The 18,053-nt window shown below is 38.7% G+C and overlaps 1 protein-coding gene across 3 annotated transcripts in view; it reads left to right on the top strand.

Moving 5' to 3' along the window:
- Positions 1-1,737: 1,737 nt before the first annotated feature.
- The window catches only part of LOC113107442 (bridging integrator 3), a 57,055-nt gene continuing 40,739 nt past the window's right edge, over positions 1,738-18,053 (top strand). Inside the window, exon 1 of one of the 3 annotated variants that reach the window (XM_026269950.1) lies at positions 1,738-1,892. In XM_026269950.1, coding sequence (XP_026125735.1) covers positions 1,885-1,892 — 8 coding nt within the window. In that variant the 5' untranslated portion in view covers positions 1,738-1,884. Of the gene's footprint in view, positions 1,893-16,347; positions 16,531-18,053 lie in introns of those variants that run through there. The other 2 variants (XM_026269951.1, XM_026269949.1) reach the window with 2 other exon arrangements.

Raw genomic sequence — 18,053 nt, 5'->3', positions numbered from 1 at the left:
CTCCTCTACAAAAAAAAAAAGAAAAAAAGAAAGTAATCTTTACTGATGCTCATCCGTTCTCACAATGTTTCTGGTTTATGGATAAATACTTTGTTGTGTGGCTGATATTTTGGTATCTGTATTCTTTTTCTACAGGACTGTATCTCTTTCTGCATGTCTTGCATGTCTCTAATCAGATGGAGGCACTTAAGAGTTGTTTGTGGTCACGTTTATGCGTATGAGGGACACAAGCGTGGGATTTAGCTCACGAGCAGAAAGGAAGTTTTGATACGTTTTTACCTCCTGTTACTTCCATTGCCTTACAGTAAGGCCCAGTGGTAAAATCTCTTAATTGTTCTCAAAATGAATTGATGTTATCCTTTTGTGGAGAGGAACTGTTCACTTGGCTTCTCATTTTGTTGTAAATTTAGTGTTTTCCAGTTGATGCGTACTTGAATACACACCTGAATAAAATACAACAGAATCCATTGTGTCTTTGTGTGTGTTGGGCATATAGAAATAAATATATAAAATGTCAACAAACTGGAAAAAAGAAATAAATTCCATCTTAATTTGAAGGTGTGGGTGGCTAAATTAAAAAGACACTAGCTTGTAATTGTATATAAATATACAGTAGTCAATTACTGTTAACTTTTCTATATAAAAATCTCTCTCTCTCTCTCTTTTTTTTTTAGATTTGGCTTGGAAGACAATACCCAGAGCAACTAACAGACAAAAATGCTTTAATCAGCTTGTACTACTGTTAAGTCATCTGGTGCATTAAATGCTGAAGTTCTTTAAAGTTCAGTTAATTATGTTTGGTTGTCAATGTATCAAATTTATACTAAACATTTTGGGGAATAAATAAATAAATTGCCCCGAAAGTGATTCCAGCAATATCATTCCCCTGTTTCGTTATCATTATCGATGTGGTGTGGACTTATCTATTCTTGAAAAGATTTATTTTTCACATTCACAAAAATGGTAATTATAAAAATATATAGAGGGAAAAATATATCAGGGATGGACCATTCTGTTCTACTTCTGCTGCTTTAAATACTTGAGCACTATTAAAGCAGGGTGGATTCTGATTGGCTGTAATTTTATCAGATAAAAACAAATAAACAAAAGCTCTGGAAGTGATTTCAGTCATATTGTTCGTCTGCATCTTTATCATTATAGTTGTGATGTGGACTCTGCTGTTTTCATAAAATTGTAATGATTATTAAAACGTTTTAGTTACTGTTATCATTATAGTCTTTGATGTGAATAGGCCTATGTCATAAGACACTGACATATTTAAATAATATGAGATGATGAGATCTCTTTAATATCTAAATTTGTCTTCAGCAACAATGAGTTTAACAAAGATCAGAGATTAAATTATAATCAAATTGAAACATCTTAAGTAGGCCTACTCAAGTTCTTTATTCACATTGTCTCATTTGTGTTTATTCATACTTATGCTAAATATTTGAGGAGATGTATGAGATAAAGTTCAGATTAAACATACCTGAGAACTCATTTAAGAGCGTCGAAAGAGACTGTGTTTGGCTATCTGTAAATTTGTAAAGGCCTTTGAATGTATTCGACACCACTTATAAGTTTTTTTTTTAAAGAATGGAAAATAAATAATGCTGAAGATCAACTATTCAGAGAAACTAAGAAATCGTGTGTCGTTGCAATCATAAACGCATTCTAATCTCAGTGTGTGTGAACGCTGTACCTGTCGCGCGGCTTTAGTTTGACCTCTCCGCTCGCCGTAGTTTAAATCCTCACGACCTCTGACTTCCAGTAAACTTCTCTACTTCCTGCTCGCCGCCTCAGTCTTATAGACTGAAAAGGCGATGGTTTTGAAGGAAAGGGATTGTATTTCGATTGATTTGGATTGAATTTGAGCACAAGATGAGCTGGTATGTATCACAACGCTTATGTGAGTTATCATAATAACGCGTTTGTTTGTCGGACGACGAGAAGTGTCGCGGACTGCGTCTCAAAACACAGTGAGCTGCCTACATAGACGTTGACTGGCTAGTGAGCTCGCGAAGCACTGTTGTGAGGTTACAAATGAGTTTAAATGTTACATAAACACGTAAAACGATGTGTGGAACTCCTCGTATGTTTTAAATGTCCTGTTTTCTGTGTTTATAATATTATTTCGCTTGTTAGCCCACAGCTATCCCCTTGGTCTCAGTAGCTAGCTCACAAGCCCTAAGAGACAGGGATGTTTACAGTCTAAAGTATCAGTAATTAACTTTTAAAATATGTTTATATAATGAATAAAGGTTATTTTATTTTATTTTAAGATACTTAAGATTCTAAAAAGTGTTTAGTAAATGTAGGCACACCGTGATGTGTGTAGCATCCGTCTAAATGAATGAATCATTTCTAATGGATTTGGAGAGATAATGCATTTCAGTCTATTTCAATAACATTTTAGAACTCTTTTATTCTGCATTCTTGTCCTAGAAATGAATAGCCTTTACTGAGCAGAACAGAAGAACCTTTAATGTAACATCACAAACTTTATGAGTCCAAACTTCTTACTACATCCAGATGCAGCTCAAGAATCCCTGACTGTAGATAACAAGAGGGTTCTTTGCCGAGGTCTTTTAAAAGAACCATTGAAGAACCTGTTTTTAAGTGTAACGTTAGTTCGCTTCATCAGTCTCCGAGTCTGTCTTTCACTGGATTCCTGGAAACTAGAAACGTGTAAGCATTTGTTTTAGGTTGAACACAATGGGCCACTGTCGACTTGTGTAGTTTTGCGCTGTCAGTTTGTTATACTTTCATCAAGATGTAAGAGAACTTGGGAAAGACATTGCCATTAAACTACAAAGGTTTGGCAGATTTGTTTGTAGATAACATAATAATTTGCCATGGTGCTTTACCAAATACACGAAGTGATTTTGTGATGATTTGTAGTTTTTAAGGTCAGTTGATCTTTTATGTTCATCATGCGATTCATAGTGCTGTACTGTAGTCGGTTTGGCATTTGTAGTGGGTTGTAAGAAAAAGACTGGTTTTAAGGAGGCAAATGATTGAATGACTGGACTTCTCCAGTCATCTAGTCTGCTTAAACCCAGTCACCAGAGAGAAAATCTAATTAGGGCCCGAGCACCGAGGTGCGAGGACCCTCTTGTATCTGCTTTGTTTATTATTATTATTATTAGGGCCCGAGCACCGAGGTGCGAGGACCCTCTTGTATCTGCTTTGTTTTTTATTATTATTATTCTTCTTCTTCTTCTTCTCCCGAATGAATCGCATTTTTGAGGGCTTTAACATGCTCAAAAAGTCATGAAACTTTGCACACTCGTCAAACCTGGTGAAAATTTTCGTCTGATATAGGATTCAGAAGAGGGTGTGGCAAAATGGCTCGACAGCGCCACCTATACCAAGAAAATCAACAGCCTTCCAGCTATGTTTCACGTACATGCACGAAAATTGGCACACATATGTAACACACCAATACCTACAAAAAAGACTCTTGGAGCGAAATTCTAAACCCAACAGGAAGTCGGTTATTTTTAATATTGTGAGCATATTTTGTGTAATTTTGGTCATTTCCATGTGTTGTATTTTAACGAACTCCTCCTAGAGAGTTCTTCAAATCAACACCAAATTTGGTATGCCTAATCTAAAGGCCTTTGCGATGTTAAATTGCGAAGATCCTGACTTTTCGTTGAAGGGCGTGTCCGTGGCGGCCTGGCGAATTTCGATGATTCGCCATGAAAAATGAAGTTGCTATAACTCACACATACAATGACCAATCTGCCCCAAACTTCACATGTTTGAGGAGACTCCGAACCTGAACAGACTGACATGCCCATATTCAGTTATAGTCATAGCGCCACCTATTGGCAACAGGAAGTGACATATTTTACGCTGCAACGAACTACTCCTAGAAATTTTATGACATCAATGTCTTTTTTGTGGTCAGTCTAATCTAAAGGCCTGTACGATGTCCAGTTGTGAAGATCTTGAGTTTTCGTTAAAAGGCTTGTTCATGGCGCCGCGACGAAGTTCGATGTCTCGCCATGCGAATAAAAGATGTTATAACTCAGGCATAAGATGTCCGATCTTCCCCAAACTTCACATGTGTGATAAGAGTCCTGGCCTGAACAGATCTTCAGGCCAATATTCCACCAGGTGTGGCAGAATGGCTCTATAGCGCCACCTATACACTTTCAACGGAGTGCGCCTCGAGCTATGTTTCACATACATGTACAAAAATTGGTACACACATGTAACACTCCAATACCTACAAAAAAGTCTCTTGGTACGAAATCCGGATCCCAACAGGAAGTCGGTTATTTTGAATTTTCCCTTCAAAATTGGTGTTGTTTTTGCCATTTTCAGGGGTTGTACTTTAACGAACTCCTCCTAGAGATTTATTCAGATCAACACCAAACTTGGTCAGTGTAATCTAAAGCCCTTTGCGATAATAAATTGCGAAGGACTTGAGGTTTCGTTAAAGGGCGGGTCCATGGCGGCCTGACAAATTTTGATGTTTCGCCATGAAAAAGGAAGTTGCTGTAACTCAGACATACAATGTCCAATCTGCCCCAAACTTCACATGTTGGATAAGACTCTTGACCTGAACAGATCTACATGCCAATATTCAGTTATAGTCATAGCGCCACCTATTGGCAACAGGAAGTTACATATTTTACACTGCGACAAACTACTCCTAGAAATTTTATGACATCAATGTCTTTTTTGTGGTCAGTCTAATCTAAAGACCTGTGTGATGTTTAGTTGTGAAGATCTTGAGTTTTTGTTAAAAGGCGTGTCCATGGCGCCGTGACGAAGTTCGATGTCTCGCCATGGGAATAAAAGATGTTATAACTCAGGCATAAAATGTCCGATCTTCCCCAAACTTCACGTGTGTGATAAGGGTCCTGGCCTGAACACATATGAAGGCAAATATTCCATTGGGTGTGGCAAAATGGCTCGATAGCGCCACCTATACACTTTCAACGGAGTGCATATGCACTTTCAACGGAGTGTGCCTCGAGCTATGTTTCACGTACATGTACAAAAATCGGTACACACATGTAACACACCAATACCTACAAAAAAGTCTCTTGGTACGAAATCCGAATCCCAACAGGAAGTCAGTTATTTAGAATTTTCTCTGCAAAATTGGTGTTGTTTTTGCCATTTTCAGGGGTTGTACTTTAACTAACTCCTCCTAGAGATTTATTCAGATCTTCACCAAACTTGGTCAGTGTAATCTAAAGGCCTTTGCATTGTTAAATTGCAATGATCTTGAGGTTTCGTTAAAGGACGTGTCCATGGCGGCCTGACAAATTTTGATATATTGCGATGAAAAGGAAGTTGCTGTAACTCAGACATACAATGTCCAATCTGCGCCAAACTTCACATGTTAGTTAAGACTTCTGCCCTTAACAGATCTACATGCACATATTCAGTTATAGTAATAGCGCCACCTGCTGGCAACAGGAAGTGACATGTTTTAGGCTGCGACAAACTACTCCTATAATTTTTTTTAGATTAACATATATTTTGTGGTCAGTCTAATCTAAACGCCTGTGCAATGTTAACTTTTGGAGATCTTGAGTTTTTGTTAAAGGGTGTTTCCATGGCGCCATGACAAAATTTGATGTCTTGCCACAGCAAGAGAAGTTGTTGTAACTCAAGCATAAAATGTTCAATCTTCCCCAAACTTCACATGTTTGATAAAAGTCCTGGCCTGAACACATCTGAAGGCCAATATTCCATTATAATGATAGCGCCACCTGCTGGCAACAGGAAGATTGGCACATATATGGGATATACTTTGATATATTCAACTTATATTTAGGACATTAAATGCATATTTCTCAACGTTCACCTTTTTACTAAAGCCACACGATGGCGGTGAGCCCGGGTGCGAGGGCCCGTTCATCGCTGCTTGCAGCTTTAATTAGGGCCCGAGCACCGATGGTGTGAGGACCCTATTGTATCTGCTCTGTTTATTATTATTATTCTTATTCTTCCGCTTCTCCAAAATGAATCGCATTTTTGAGGGCTTAAACATGCTCAAAAAGTCATGAAACTTTGCACACGCGTAAAACCTGGTGAAAATTTTCGTCTGATATAGGATTCAGAAGAGGGTGTGGCAAAATGGCTCGACAGCGCCACCTATACCAAGAAAATCAACAGCCTTCGAGCTATGTTTCACGTACATGCACGAAAATTGGCACACATATGTAACACACCAATACCTACAAAAAAGACTCTTGGAGCGAAATTCTAAACCCAACAGGAAGTCGGTTATTTTTAATATTATGAGCATATTTTGTGTAATTTTGGTCATTTCCATGTGTTGTATTTTAACGAACTCCTCCTAGAGAGTTCTTCAAATCAACACCAAATTTGGTATGCCTAATCTAAAGGCCTTTGCGATGTTAAATTGCGAAGATCTTGAGTTTTCGTTGAAGGGCGTGTCCGTGGCGGCCTGGCGAATTTCGATGATTCGCCATGAAAAATGAAGTTGCTATAACTCACACATACAATGTCCAATCTGCCCCAAACTTCACATGTTTGATGAGACTCCGAACCTGAACAGATTGACATGCCCATATTCAGTAATAGTCATAGCGCCACCTATTGGCAACAGGAAGTGACATATTTTACGCTGCGACAAACTACTCCTAGAAATTTTATGACATCAATGTCTTTTTTGTGGTCAGTCTAATCTAAAGGCCTGTGCGATGTTCAGTTGTGAAGATCTTGAGTTTTCGTTAAAAGGCTTGTTCATGGCGCCGCGATGAATTTCAATGTCTCGCCATGGGAATAAAAGATGTTATAACTCAGGCATAAAATGTCCGATCTTCCCCAAACTTCACATGTGTGATAAGAGTCCTGGCCTGAACAGATCTGCAGGCCGATATTCCACCGGGTGTGGCAGAATGGCTCTATAGCGCCACCTATACACTTTCAACGGAGTGCGCCTCGAGCTATGTTTCACGTACATGTACAAAAATCGGTACACACATGTAACACACCAATATCTACGTAAAAGTCTCTTGGTACGAAATCCGAATCCCAACAGGAAGTCAGTTATTTAGAATTTTCTCTGCAAAATTAGTGTTGTTTTGGCCATTTTCAGGGGTTGTACTTTAACAAACTCCTCCTAGAGATCAACACCAAACTTGGTCAGTGTAATCTAAAGCCTTTTGCGATCTTAAATTGCGAAGATCTTGAGGTTTCGTTAAAGGGCGTGTCCATGGCGGCCTGACAAATTTCTATGTTTCGCCATGAAATAGGATGTTGTTATAACTCAGGCATAATTTGTTCGATCTTCCCCGAACTTCACTTGTGTGATAAGGGTCCTGCCCTGAACACATCTGAAGGCCAATATTCCATTATAATGAGAGCACCACCTGCTGGCAACACAAAGATTGGCACAAATATGGAGTAAACTTTGATATATTCCACTTATATTTATGAGTTTAAATGCATGTTTCTCACCGTTCACCTATTTACTAAAGCCACTCGCTGCCGGTGAGCCCGTGTGCGAGGGCCCGTTCATCGCTGCTTGCAGCTTTAATTATTATTCTTCTTCTTCTTCTCCCGAATGAATCGCATTTTTGAAGGCTTTAACATGCTCAAAAAGTCATGAAACTTTGCACACGCGTCAAACCTGGTGAAAATTTTCGTCTGATATAGGATTCAGAAGAGGGTGTGGCAAAATGGCTCGACAGCGCCACCTATACCAAGAAAATCAACAGCCTTCCAGCTATGTTTCACGTACATGCACGAAAATTGGCATGCATATGTAACACACCAATACCTACAAAAAAGACTCTTGGAGCGAAATTCTAAACCCAACAGGAAGTTGGTTATTTTTAATATTATGAGCATATTTTGTGTAATTTTGGTCATTTCCATGTGTTGTATTTTAACGAACTCCTCCTAGAGAGTTCTTCAAATCAACACCAAATTTGGTATGCCTAATCTAAAGGCCTTTGCGATGTTAAATTGCGAAGATCTTGAGTTTTTGTTGAAGGGCGTGTCCGTGGCGGCCTGGCGAATTTCGATGATTCGCCATGAAAAATTAAGTTGCTATAACTCAGACATACAATGACCAATCTGCCCCAAACTTCACATGTTTGATGAAACTCCGAAGCTGAACAGATTGACATGCCCATAATCAGTTATAGTCATAGCGCCACCTATTGGCAACAGGAAGTGACATATTTTACGCTGCGACGAACTACTCCTAGAAATTTTATGACATCAATGTCTTTTTTGTGGTCAGTCTAATCTAAAGGCCTGTGCGATGTTCAGTTGTGAAGATCTTGAGTTTTCGTTGAAAGGCTTGTTCATGGCGCCGCGACGAATTTCGATGTCTCGCCATGGGAATAAAAGATGTTATAACTCAGGCATAAAATGTCCGATCTTCCCCAAACTTCACATGTGTGATTAGAGTCCTGGCCTGAACAGATCTGCAGGCCAATATTCCACCGGGTGTGGCAGAATGGCTCTATAGCGCCACCTATACACTTTCAACGGAGTGCGCCTCGAGCTATGTTTCACGTACATGTTCAAAAATTGGTACACATATGTAACACTCCAATACCTACAAAAAAGTCTCTTGGTACGAAATCCGGATCCCAACAGGAAGTCGGTTATTTTGAATTTTCCCTTCAAAATTGGTGTTGTTTTTGCCATTTTCAGGGGTTGTACTTTAACGAACTCCTACTAGAGATTTATTCAGATCAACACCAAACTTGGTCAGTGTAATCTAAAGCCCTTTGCGATAATAAATTGCGAAGGACTTGAGGTTTCGTTAAAGGGCGGGTCCATGGCGGCCTGACAAATTTCGATGTTTCGCCATGAAAAAGGAAGTTGCTGTAACTCAGACATACAATGTCCAATCTGCCCCAAACTTCACATGTTGGATAAGACTCTTGACCTGAACAGATCTACATGCCAATATTCAGTTATAGTCATAGCGCCACCTATTGGCAACAGGAAGTTTCATATTTTACACTGCGACAAACTACTCCTAGAAATTTTATGACATCAATGTATTTTTTGTGGTCAGTCTAATCTAAAGACCTGTGTGATGTTTAGTTGTGAAGATCTTGAGTTTTTGTTAAAAGGTGTGTCCATGGCGCCGTGATGAATTATGATGTCTCGCCATGGGAATAAAAGATGTTATAACTCAGGCATAAAATGTCCGATCTTCCCCAAACTTCACGTGTGTGATAAGGGTCCTGGCCTGAACACATATGAAGGCAAATATTCCATTGGGTGTGGCAAAATGGCTCGATAGCGCCACCTATACACTTTCAACGGAGTGCATATGCACTTTCAACAGAGTGTGCATCGAGCTATGTTTCACGTACATGTACAAAAATCGGTACACACATGTAACACACCAATACCTACAAAAAAGTTTTTTGGTACGAAATCCGAATCCCAACAGGAAGTCAGTTATTTAGAATTTTCTCTGCAAAATTGGTGTTGTTTTTGCCATTTTCAGGGGTTGTACTTTAACTATCTCCTCCTAGAGATTTATTCAGATCTTTACCAAACTTGGTCAGTGTAATCTAAAGGCCTTTGCATTGTTAAATTGCGAAGATCTTGAGGTTTCGTTAAAGGACGTGTCCATGGCGGCCTGACAAATTTTGATATAATGCGATGAAAAGGAAGTTGCTGTAACTCAGACATACAATGTCCAATCTGCGCCAAACTTCACATGTTAGTTAAGACTTCTGCCCTTAACAGATCAACATGCCCATATTCAGTTATAGTAATAGCGCCACCTGCTGGCAACAGGAAGTGACATGTTTTAGGCTGCGACAAACTATTCCTATAATTTTTTTGAGATTAACATATATTTTGTGGTCAGTCTAATCTAAACGCCTGTGCAATGTTAACTTTTGGAGATCTTGAGTTTTTGTTAAAGGGTGTTTCCATGGCGCCATGACAAAATTTGATGTCTTGCCACAGCAAGAGAAGTTGTTGTAACTCAAGCATAAAATGTTCAATCTTCCCCAAACTTCACATGTTTGATAAAAGTCCTGGCCTGAACACATCTGAAGGCCAATATTCCTTTATAATGATAGCGCCACCTGCTGGCAACAGGAAGATTGGCACATATATGGGATATACTTTGATATATTCAACTTATATTTAGGACATTAAATGCATATTTCTCAACGTTCACCTTTTTACTAAAGCCACACGATGGCGGTGAGCCCGGGTGCGAGGGCCCGTTCATCGCTGCTTGCAGCTTTAATTATTATTTTAATTGTAAAGTTCAGCAAAGAAATTTACTCTATGCATGGATGATTCGTAGATTCGTTTCTGCGGGTTTTAAAAACTCTGAATATGCCCTTCTACAAATTAAGGCCTAAAAAGGTATCAAATTGGACCAGAAAGCCTTAAATTCCTGAACAATGTTGCATGCTTTGCAAAAAAAAAGTCAATGCTGTCCCAGCATTTTTGTCTTGTTTTTCTTTTCTTTCTTTTTTTCAGTACAAATATCTGAACACTATTAAATCAAAATACGTTCATATGCACAACAAGGCTTGCTTTCTGAGAACTTGAACAAAGTTAAGTGAGTTTATCAGTCAATGCGGTATCAAAAGCTGTTTACCTTCGAGTCCATTAGCTGATATTTGTTCTCGTTTTAATCATAAACTCACTTCCTTTTGATCAGTTTCTCAGAAAGCAAGAGTTTTGTCACTTTGATTCTCAAGTTAATGCATCTTGATTTAAGAATCTCTGGATGTTTGCACGTTTTTTTTTTTTTTTTTTTTTTGGTAGTAAAAGTTATGATTATTTCCATGTTCCAGTGGTTGGAAGCAGAGCTATATGCCTTTGTGTGTGTGTGTGTGTTTGTAAAATGAATTAAAAAGTAATTGAGACACTTAACACTTTAGACATTTACATTTAAACTTCATATTATTCATGTATTGAATTCCATTCACTTTATTCCTTAAATGTTCTATAGTCTTAAATATGCCTTTATAAAACCTGCAGAAACCCTGAATACAAGAAAGAAATCGGGTGATGGTATCTGACTTTAAGCATTCATGTCATAACTTAATTGCACTCTTTGCAGCAAAGCAGACTTGGCTTGTTAAGGTCACAGTTTTCAGACTGAACCATCGACATAATGTGAATGAACTTGCGAACTGAGGTGAAGATGAACAGATGTGCATTTGTTTTGGCTCATGGCTTTGTGACCACACTAGAGCGATCTGCTACATGCAGAAATGAGAGAATGTCGCATTTCTCTGGCCACTCTGGCTGAAACGATTCAGCATTTTTTACGTCACAGGATGTCAAAACGTCATTCTTTGTCTGATCCGAAGCAGAGAGTGGGACTGCTTTTATGGCTTTTCCTTTTGACATATTAAACATTCCACCATTTGCATTGTCAGAGTTTCGACTTTGGAAATTGAATCAGCGTCACAAGGCCCTACTGAAAGGTCAGCGGCCGGCAGAGGATGCTTCCACTCCAGTACTCTTAGTGTTGGGGCGAAGGCCCGAATGAGGCGGTGGTGAAAGGATCCTTTATGAGCCAGGCTGACCCGCTGCATTCATGCAGGGCCTCTTGCTAGATAGAGTGACGCTTTCGCTCTGACTCCGGGGTCGCTGTGACAGCAATCGCCGTCAACCGAGTCTCTGTGCTCTTGTAGATAAGATCCCGGCGTAACACTGCCGTCCCGACAGATAGAGCACCCATTAGCTGGCTTTTCCGCTTCGGCTGCTGTATAGCGTGAGTCAAGTATGCCTGTTCTCGTCGTAATATTTTACTGCAAGTCTGAACGAAGCTTTGTTCGCGCATCTGTCACTAGCGTGTCGGTGATCATGCTGATAGCGTAAAGCCTTGCATTTCAGAACAGGGCACTTTTCATTCATCGGTGTATCTGTGAATGGAGATGATTCTGTTTAAGTCGACATGAAAGCAACAGGAATCATTTAGTCTTCTTCAGTCTCTCTGCAGAATTACCAGTAACACAACGCTTGATTTTAATACTTAAGGTCATTTGGCCAAGAGGTCAGAGGATGAATGTCTTACGACTTCCTTTTTCAGATGAAATGAAGAATCTGGGATTTGGGCCGTAAACTATAAAACAATTCTCGATGCGTTTTGGAGACATTGGCACAGTTCTTCTGGATTGAGTCTGTCTCAGTTTGTTCTGTTTCTTCATGTTATTCCAGACAGACTGATGAAGATCAGATCAGATCTGTGTGTGAAGCACTGGCTGCTGTCAGACTCCTTCTGCAAACAAACATCTCACTGCATTATTACAAATAATGGCAAAAATAATGTTTGGAAATGCAATCTGATATTTGCTACTGACACACTTCAGACAAAGATAGAAATAACTGACTTCAACCATTTTTATGCTGGTGAAAATACTAGTGTTCTGATCAATTTGGCCATCACTTTAAATGCGAGTAACCAATGAACTAAACAATTCATATTAATCAAGGCACGATAGTTTGGGTAATGTTCTCCGCCTAATTGCAATTGTGATCTAGGCATTTGACTGAAAATAATAAATTCCAGTTTGTTTTTTTGTATCACCCAATATTGAGTAGTAAAGCAATATAAAGTAGTTGTTGACTTCCATTACCTGCAGAAGACTCTACTGAGTATGTGCTCTCCATTGGGAACACTGAGTTATTATAAGGATTCAGCCCCCACAAGGAGACGTTCAGTCCGGTACGAGCTGTGACTTAAAATGAGTTTGACAGCCCTGTTCTTGTGTTATATTTTCTAAGGATGTGCATTTGTTGATTGTAACTTTCCTTTAGTCCATAACTGAGCTCTGAAGTAGCGGCATGTCTTGTTGTGACGGAGGTCTGTCTTGTTCGTTCTCTGTTTTGGCTTGAAATGGATCTTACAGTATAACCAGACATGACACCATAAATTGCGTCGCCCTTCCATGTTCTTGAATCTTGAGTTTCCTGACCAGCCACTAGTGTGTTGCACACAATCGTTTCGCTCTGTTGGCTTGGGAAATCCCGCCCACAGTGAAAACTCAATGCTCCACAATTCTGCTCCACATAGCTTTATATTAGGCATCAAATATGTTCTGTTTGTCATTTCTTTCACCTCATATCTGTATTTCAGTGTCCGTAGGACAGTGTTAGAGAGTATACTTGAACTGTATAAACTTGCACAGTTTTAATTACAGTTTCTACATTTTCAAAACTAAAACAAAACATTACTAAAAATACTCTGACAGTGGCCATCGTGTGACTGTTATCTCTTCAGACAGCAGCTGATGTCCATGGTTTCTACACTGAGTTTGGATGGGCAACGCTGTAATTAACCGATTAAACTGGAAGGTTAATTACCGCTCATTACGTCTTGTTTTGATGTCCAAAAGGCGCCATTGGTTGACATAATAAACTCAGTATTTAGCAGCAGAAGCAGCAGCGTCCCTGTAATATCATGGACAAATTTGCAAACCAAAATGAACTGATGCCACACAGGATACTATTGTGAACAATATCTCCATAAATAATATATCATATTCTCTCACTGTACCGCAGACAGGAAGTTCCTGCAATAAACCCCTGGTATTTTCCCATAATTCTTTAAATATATCTGATGTCAGATTACTTGAAAGTTTGATGCTAAAAGCATACATAGAAAGGCATAACTGTCATTCATTTGTTTACTTATTTAAATGCATTAATTACTTGTAAAAATATTGTATAATATTTATAAAATATTTGATTTATTAAATTTGGACAAGTGCTTTTACAGAACTGAGCAGTTTACAGTCCAATACTGCATTTAAATCCATTTGATCGGCTGCAATAAGACAATAATAAGTCTTGTTAACATTATACCTTCAAAAAGACGTAATTCCAGCTTTTTCCTTTTTTCTTCTTACGTGACCTCTTCAAGAGCATGGGATTGGGATCTTATGGCCTGACCACTTGCTTAAATAAGGGTGCATGTAAAAATGGCCTTGTATGCGAAGAACTTTCGCTGCAGATTCCCACAGTACAAAATCATCCCACTGAATTTCTTCCTTCCTGTCAGAACCTTGACATCCTGTCAAGCCTTGACATCCCGACTCCTAGCAGGCTGCTTAAACTACCCTACAGCTCAGGTGTTAATATGCCAATCTTGATTAGTAGATCATGAGGGGATAGTTCATCACCAAATGAAAATTGTCATTATATATTCCCCCTGTTTTTCCGGCTCATATGACAGCCTTTCGTGGAACACAAAAGATGTTTATCAACGCATTCATACTTCTCTTTTTCCATACTATGAAAGTAAATGATGACAGATGCTGTCATAATCCAAAAATGCACCATTAAAAAAACCCATAAAATCAGTTTAGATGACTCGTGCTATATTCACAAACTTCTGAAGTCAAATAATAACTTTCTGTGAAACGGACATGCAAGTAGTTCTTAACTTTATACATTGCTTTATGTGCTGAGTTGTGACATTGGAAGGGCCGTCATCAAGTCTGATGTAATGTTAATGAAGGAATTTTGCAAAGTGTTTCCATTTCCAAGGTATATTTTTATGGCATATTATGCCATATGAATTTGTTAATCACTCATCTTTGCCTATATGCAAAATAAATGTAAAACAATGCAATTGTTAAAATAGTGGGTATAAATAAAATAAGTAATAGAAATTAAGGGTTTTCATAGGTTTTAATAATAAAAAAAACTTGTTGGGTTTTATTCACAAATAATTGTGTGGATTTGTATTTATTGTGCAGGAAGGATTTCTACAGAAAATGTTTAATTAATGTTAATGAGTTTTTATTTTTATTTTGGGAGGGGTATTCTAAGTAAGCTAGTACTCAATGTTAGTAATACACTTTTTGTAAACAATTTTTTTTGTTATTTTCTATACTCAATTTAATTTAAGTTATTGTAATTATGTTGTGCTTTTTTGTAAAAAAATTTTTAGATTTTGTTTGAATGTTTATAGTAGTGATAATTAGGGATGTGCCTGAATCCGAATACAGTATTCAGAAAGGTAATGACGGCACACCTAAAGGGAATAAATATAATAAAAATATATTTCAATGCTTTATCACACAATTATATAGTTGGGAAATTAGCCTGTATATAGGGCTGGGCGATATATCTAACGATATGATCATGTGCATCTAACCAGTAAAGCTGCTTCCGTGATCCGTGATGGCATTTAATAGACAGAGCCGTAGATCGCTGACAAGCTACGCAATATCGCGCTCATTATCGAAGGAGATTCATCTGCGATAATGAACGCAATATTGCATAGCTTGTCAGCGATCTACGGCTCTGTCTATTAAATGCCACTCCAATTATAAGCAGGTGATGGGGATTTTAGCAGTGATCATGGAAGCAGCTTTACTGATTAGATGCCCATGATCATATCGTTAGATAAATCGCCCAGCCCTACCTGTATATAAATTAGGGAGCATTAGGGAGCCGTTATTAATACAGATTTGCTACTCGGGCACATCCCTAGTAATACTACTATAATAATACATAGTATTTATTATACATGTTTATTTATTGGTTTTAGTTATTTAGTATGAAAATGAGAAATATTGCCTTGACAAGTTTTTTTTTTTACATAACAAAAATCCATCTTCTGTGAGTTTGGAATTCCTCTGTCAAATCATATAGAAGATCTAGTTGAGCAATCCTTACTGACGTGTGACCTGCTTACGGAGATAAACTCACCTTTCTGACGTCATGAAAGAAGAAACAACAGATCACTCGATGTTGCAACTCACTACGTCATCACACAGATGAAACAATTGACTTCAGTCTACTTTCTCTCTCGTTCTGCTCGCTGAGCTCGGAGTGATGGCTGTTTATGTAATTTTGGCAGTAGTAAACTGTTTTTGGGGTGAGTCAGTGGTAGGACTTCAGGAAGTTCTTTGGGTGATGACTTGTAGTTTTCCATGATGATTTAGTTAGAACAGCAGCGTGACTAAAGGTGAACTCTGTGTATATATAAATATAAATGATTAATCGCGATTAATCACATCCAAAATAAGTTTGTTTAATGTGTGTACTGTGTATATTTATTATTTATTGACATATATACATACATGCAACTGTTCCAGTTTCTCTTCTGTCCTCTATACCAAGTTCTCTCTCTCACACACACACACACACACACACACGCTCTTTCACACCTCTCTCTTTCCGTCTCATTAGCTCACACACCTTTGCTGTGACGCAGCCAGCATCGCCGCGTTCCTGTCATCGCCAGCTGTCCATCAATCATCTGCAGCCATACTTCTGTCACATCAGTAATAGTGTGTGTAGATGTGCGTGAGAGACGTGCCTGCAATAGCAGCCATGGAAACATGCTGTTTGTTCCTCTCTCTCTCCTACCTCAGCCTGTCTCGGGTGTAATTACTAAACAACGCATGAGACCGAGAAGAAGGGGGCCGGACGGTTAATTGCTACTCTTCACTTAAGGGAAGTTGTGAGAACAGGAGATGGGAATGTGATGCCATTGTGCCACGGCTTTAGTACATTAACAAGCTTGACTGGAAGGCCTGCCATTCCCAAGGAAATAGGTGAATGGTGCGTCAATCCTGTGTTTTTTTTTTTTTTTTTTTTTTTTTTATGGAATGCACAGTTATGTGATCGTATCAGCATTGACCAATATTAATTGTTTATGGTTTACGATCGCCAGTGGTCTGATATTGCTGCGGATATTACAAAGTTTAGTGCTGGGTGATCCCAGTATATTCATGATGCGATTTAAGCAATATTGTGATTATTAGAGTGTTTTTCAAAGGCATTGTCCTTACACTAACTCTGCTTTGCATGAATTGATTCAAAACTTTGACATGATTGGATTGCATCACTCATAAATGATCTGGGAAACCCTTTCTTTACATTTTTTTTTTTTTTTTTTTCCATGTTAAAATGTTTTTAAAAATATATATGTGGGTTAATGTTTTGGTTTATTAGGAAATTGGGTCATGTTGCAGGCTGGACTTGAACCTTGATCATCCGTGTGAACAGTTGAATTCGTTGAAGCAGCACGGCTCTGCTACATTAGCTTGATTTCGTTTTGAAGTGAACTAGTCTCCTGATTTTGAGAGCTTGTTTACTATAGCATCAGAAATCAATTCACCAGAAGGAAGTTCTTCAGTTCCCAACAGTGTTGTTTTGACACACGCCTCTCTTTAAACTTGACAGTTAACAGCAATATGAAACAAAAATAGGCTAGACTAGGTGAGGTAGATTGGCACAAAGTATCAAATGAAACAAGTTGAACTGTGAATGAGATTTTATCAGGAGACAAAACCAACCGTTGTGATCTAACTGAAGGGCGATCTGTAGGCGTATCAGTGTTTTTTGCATTTGTTGAATTGGAAGAAAACCAGTCCAAAGTTAACATACCTTCACACCCCACAGAGGGCTTGGGTGTCAGTGTAAGGATCTCTTGAGGTCTGCTAAAAGTTGAAAATTGATTGTCAGACATCGTGAAAAGATTGACATTATTAGATCTGAACTCGTTTCTAGGCTTACTGTCCTAATGAAGAACCAGTCTAGAACTGAAAAGGTTCCTACTAAAAAAGGTTAGTTATCTTGTCCTGTGAGTCTTGATTATTTATTGAACTACAAGGAATATGCTTTAATAAACACAAAAGGTAACTTTTAAAGAAATTCAGAACCGTTTGGTGGTGAGATATAGAGGAATCACCACCGAGCGGAGTATAAACGATCTCTTAGGATCTGTGGAGGGTGACCTGTGGTTGCTATTGATTTGCTGAAGTGTGTTGCACACTTGTGTATGAGAGACTGCTTCCTGTGAACACCTGAGTCTGCAAGGCTCTGAGCGAATGCCTGCTTGCAGTAGCAGACCACAGGAAAGTGCATGTGTGTAAGCTGTGCACGTGTAGTGATCCCCCCCCCCTCCGGCAGACCACAGGAAGACTTGTGGCAGCGGCGACAGCCACTTCTAATTATGCACATCCGCCTTTGATAGCTTCTGAGATGGATTTATGTGGCCCATATGAGAGGATTTGATTAGCTGCTGGGGTTTTCATAATGCACCTCAAAACTGCCAGTGAAATGCTATGACCTTTAAATGA

Source organism: Carassius auratus, chromosome 8, assembly GCF_003368295.1.
Source record: "Carassius auratus strain Wakin chromosome 8, ASM336829v1, whole genome shotgun sequence".
Taxonomy (NCBI): domain Eukaryota; kingdom Metazoa; phylum Chordata; class Actinopteri; order Cypriniformes; family Cyprinidae; genus Carassius; species Carassius auratus.
The sequence above is the reverse complement of the archived record's forward strand: the minus strand, read 5'-3'. Positions and strand labels throughout refer to the sequence as shown.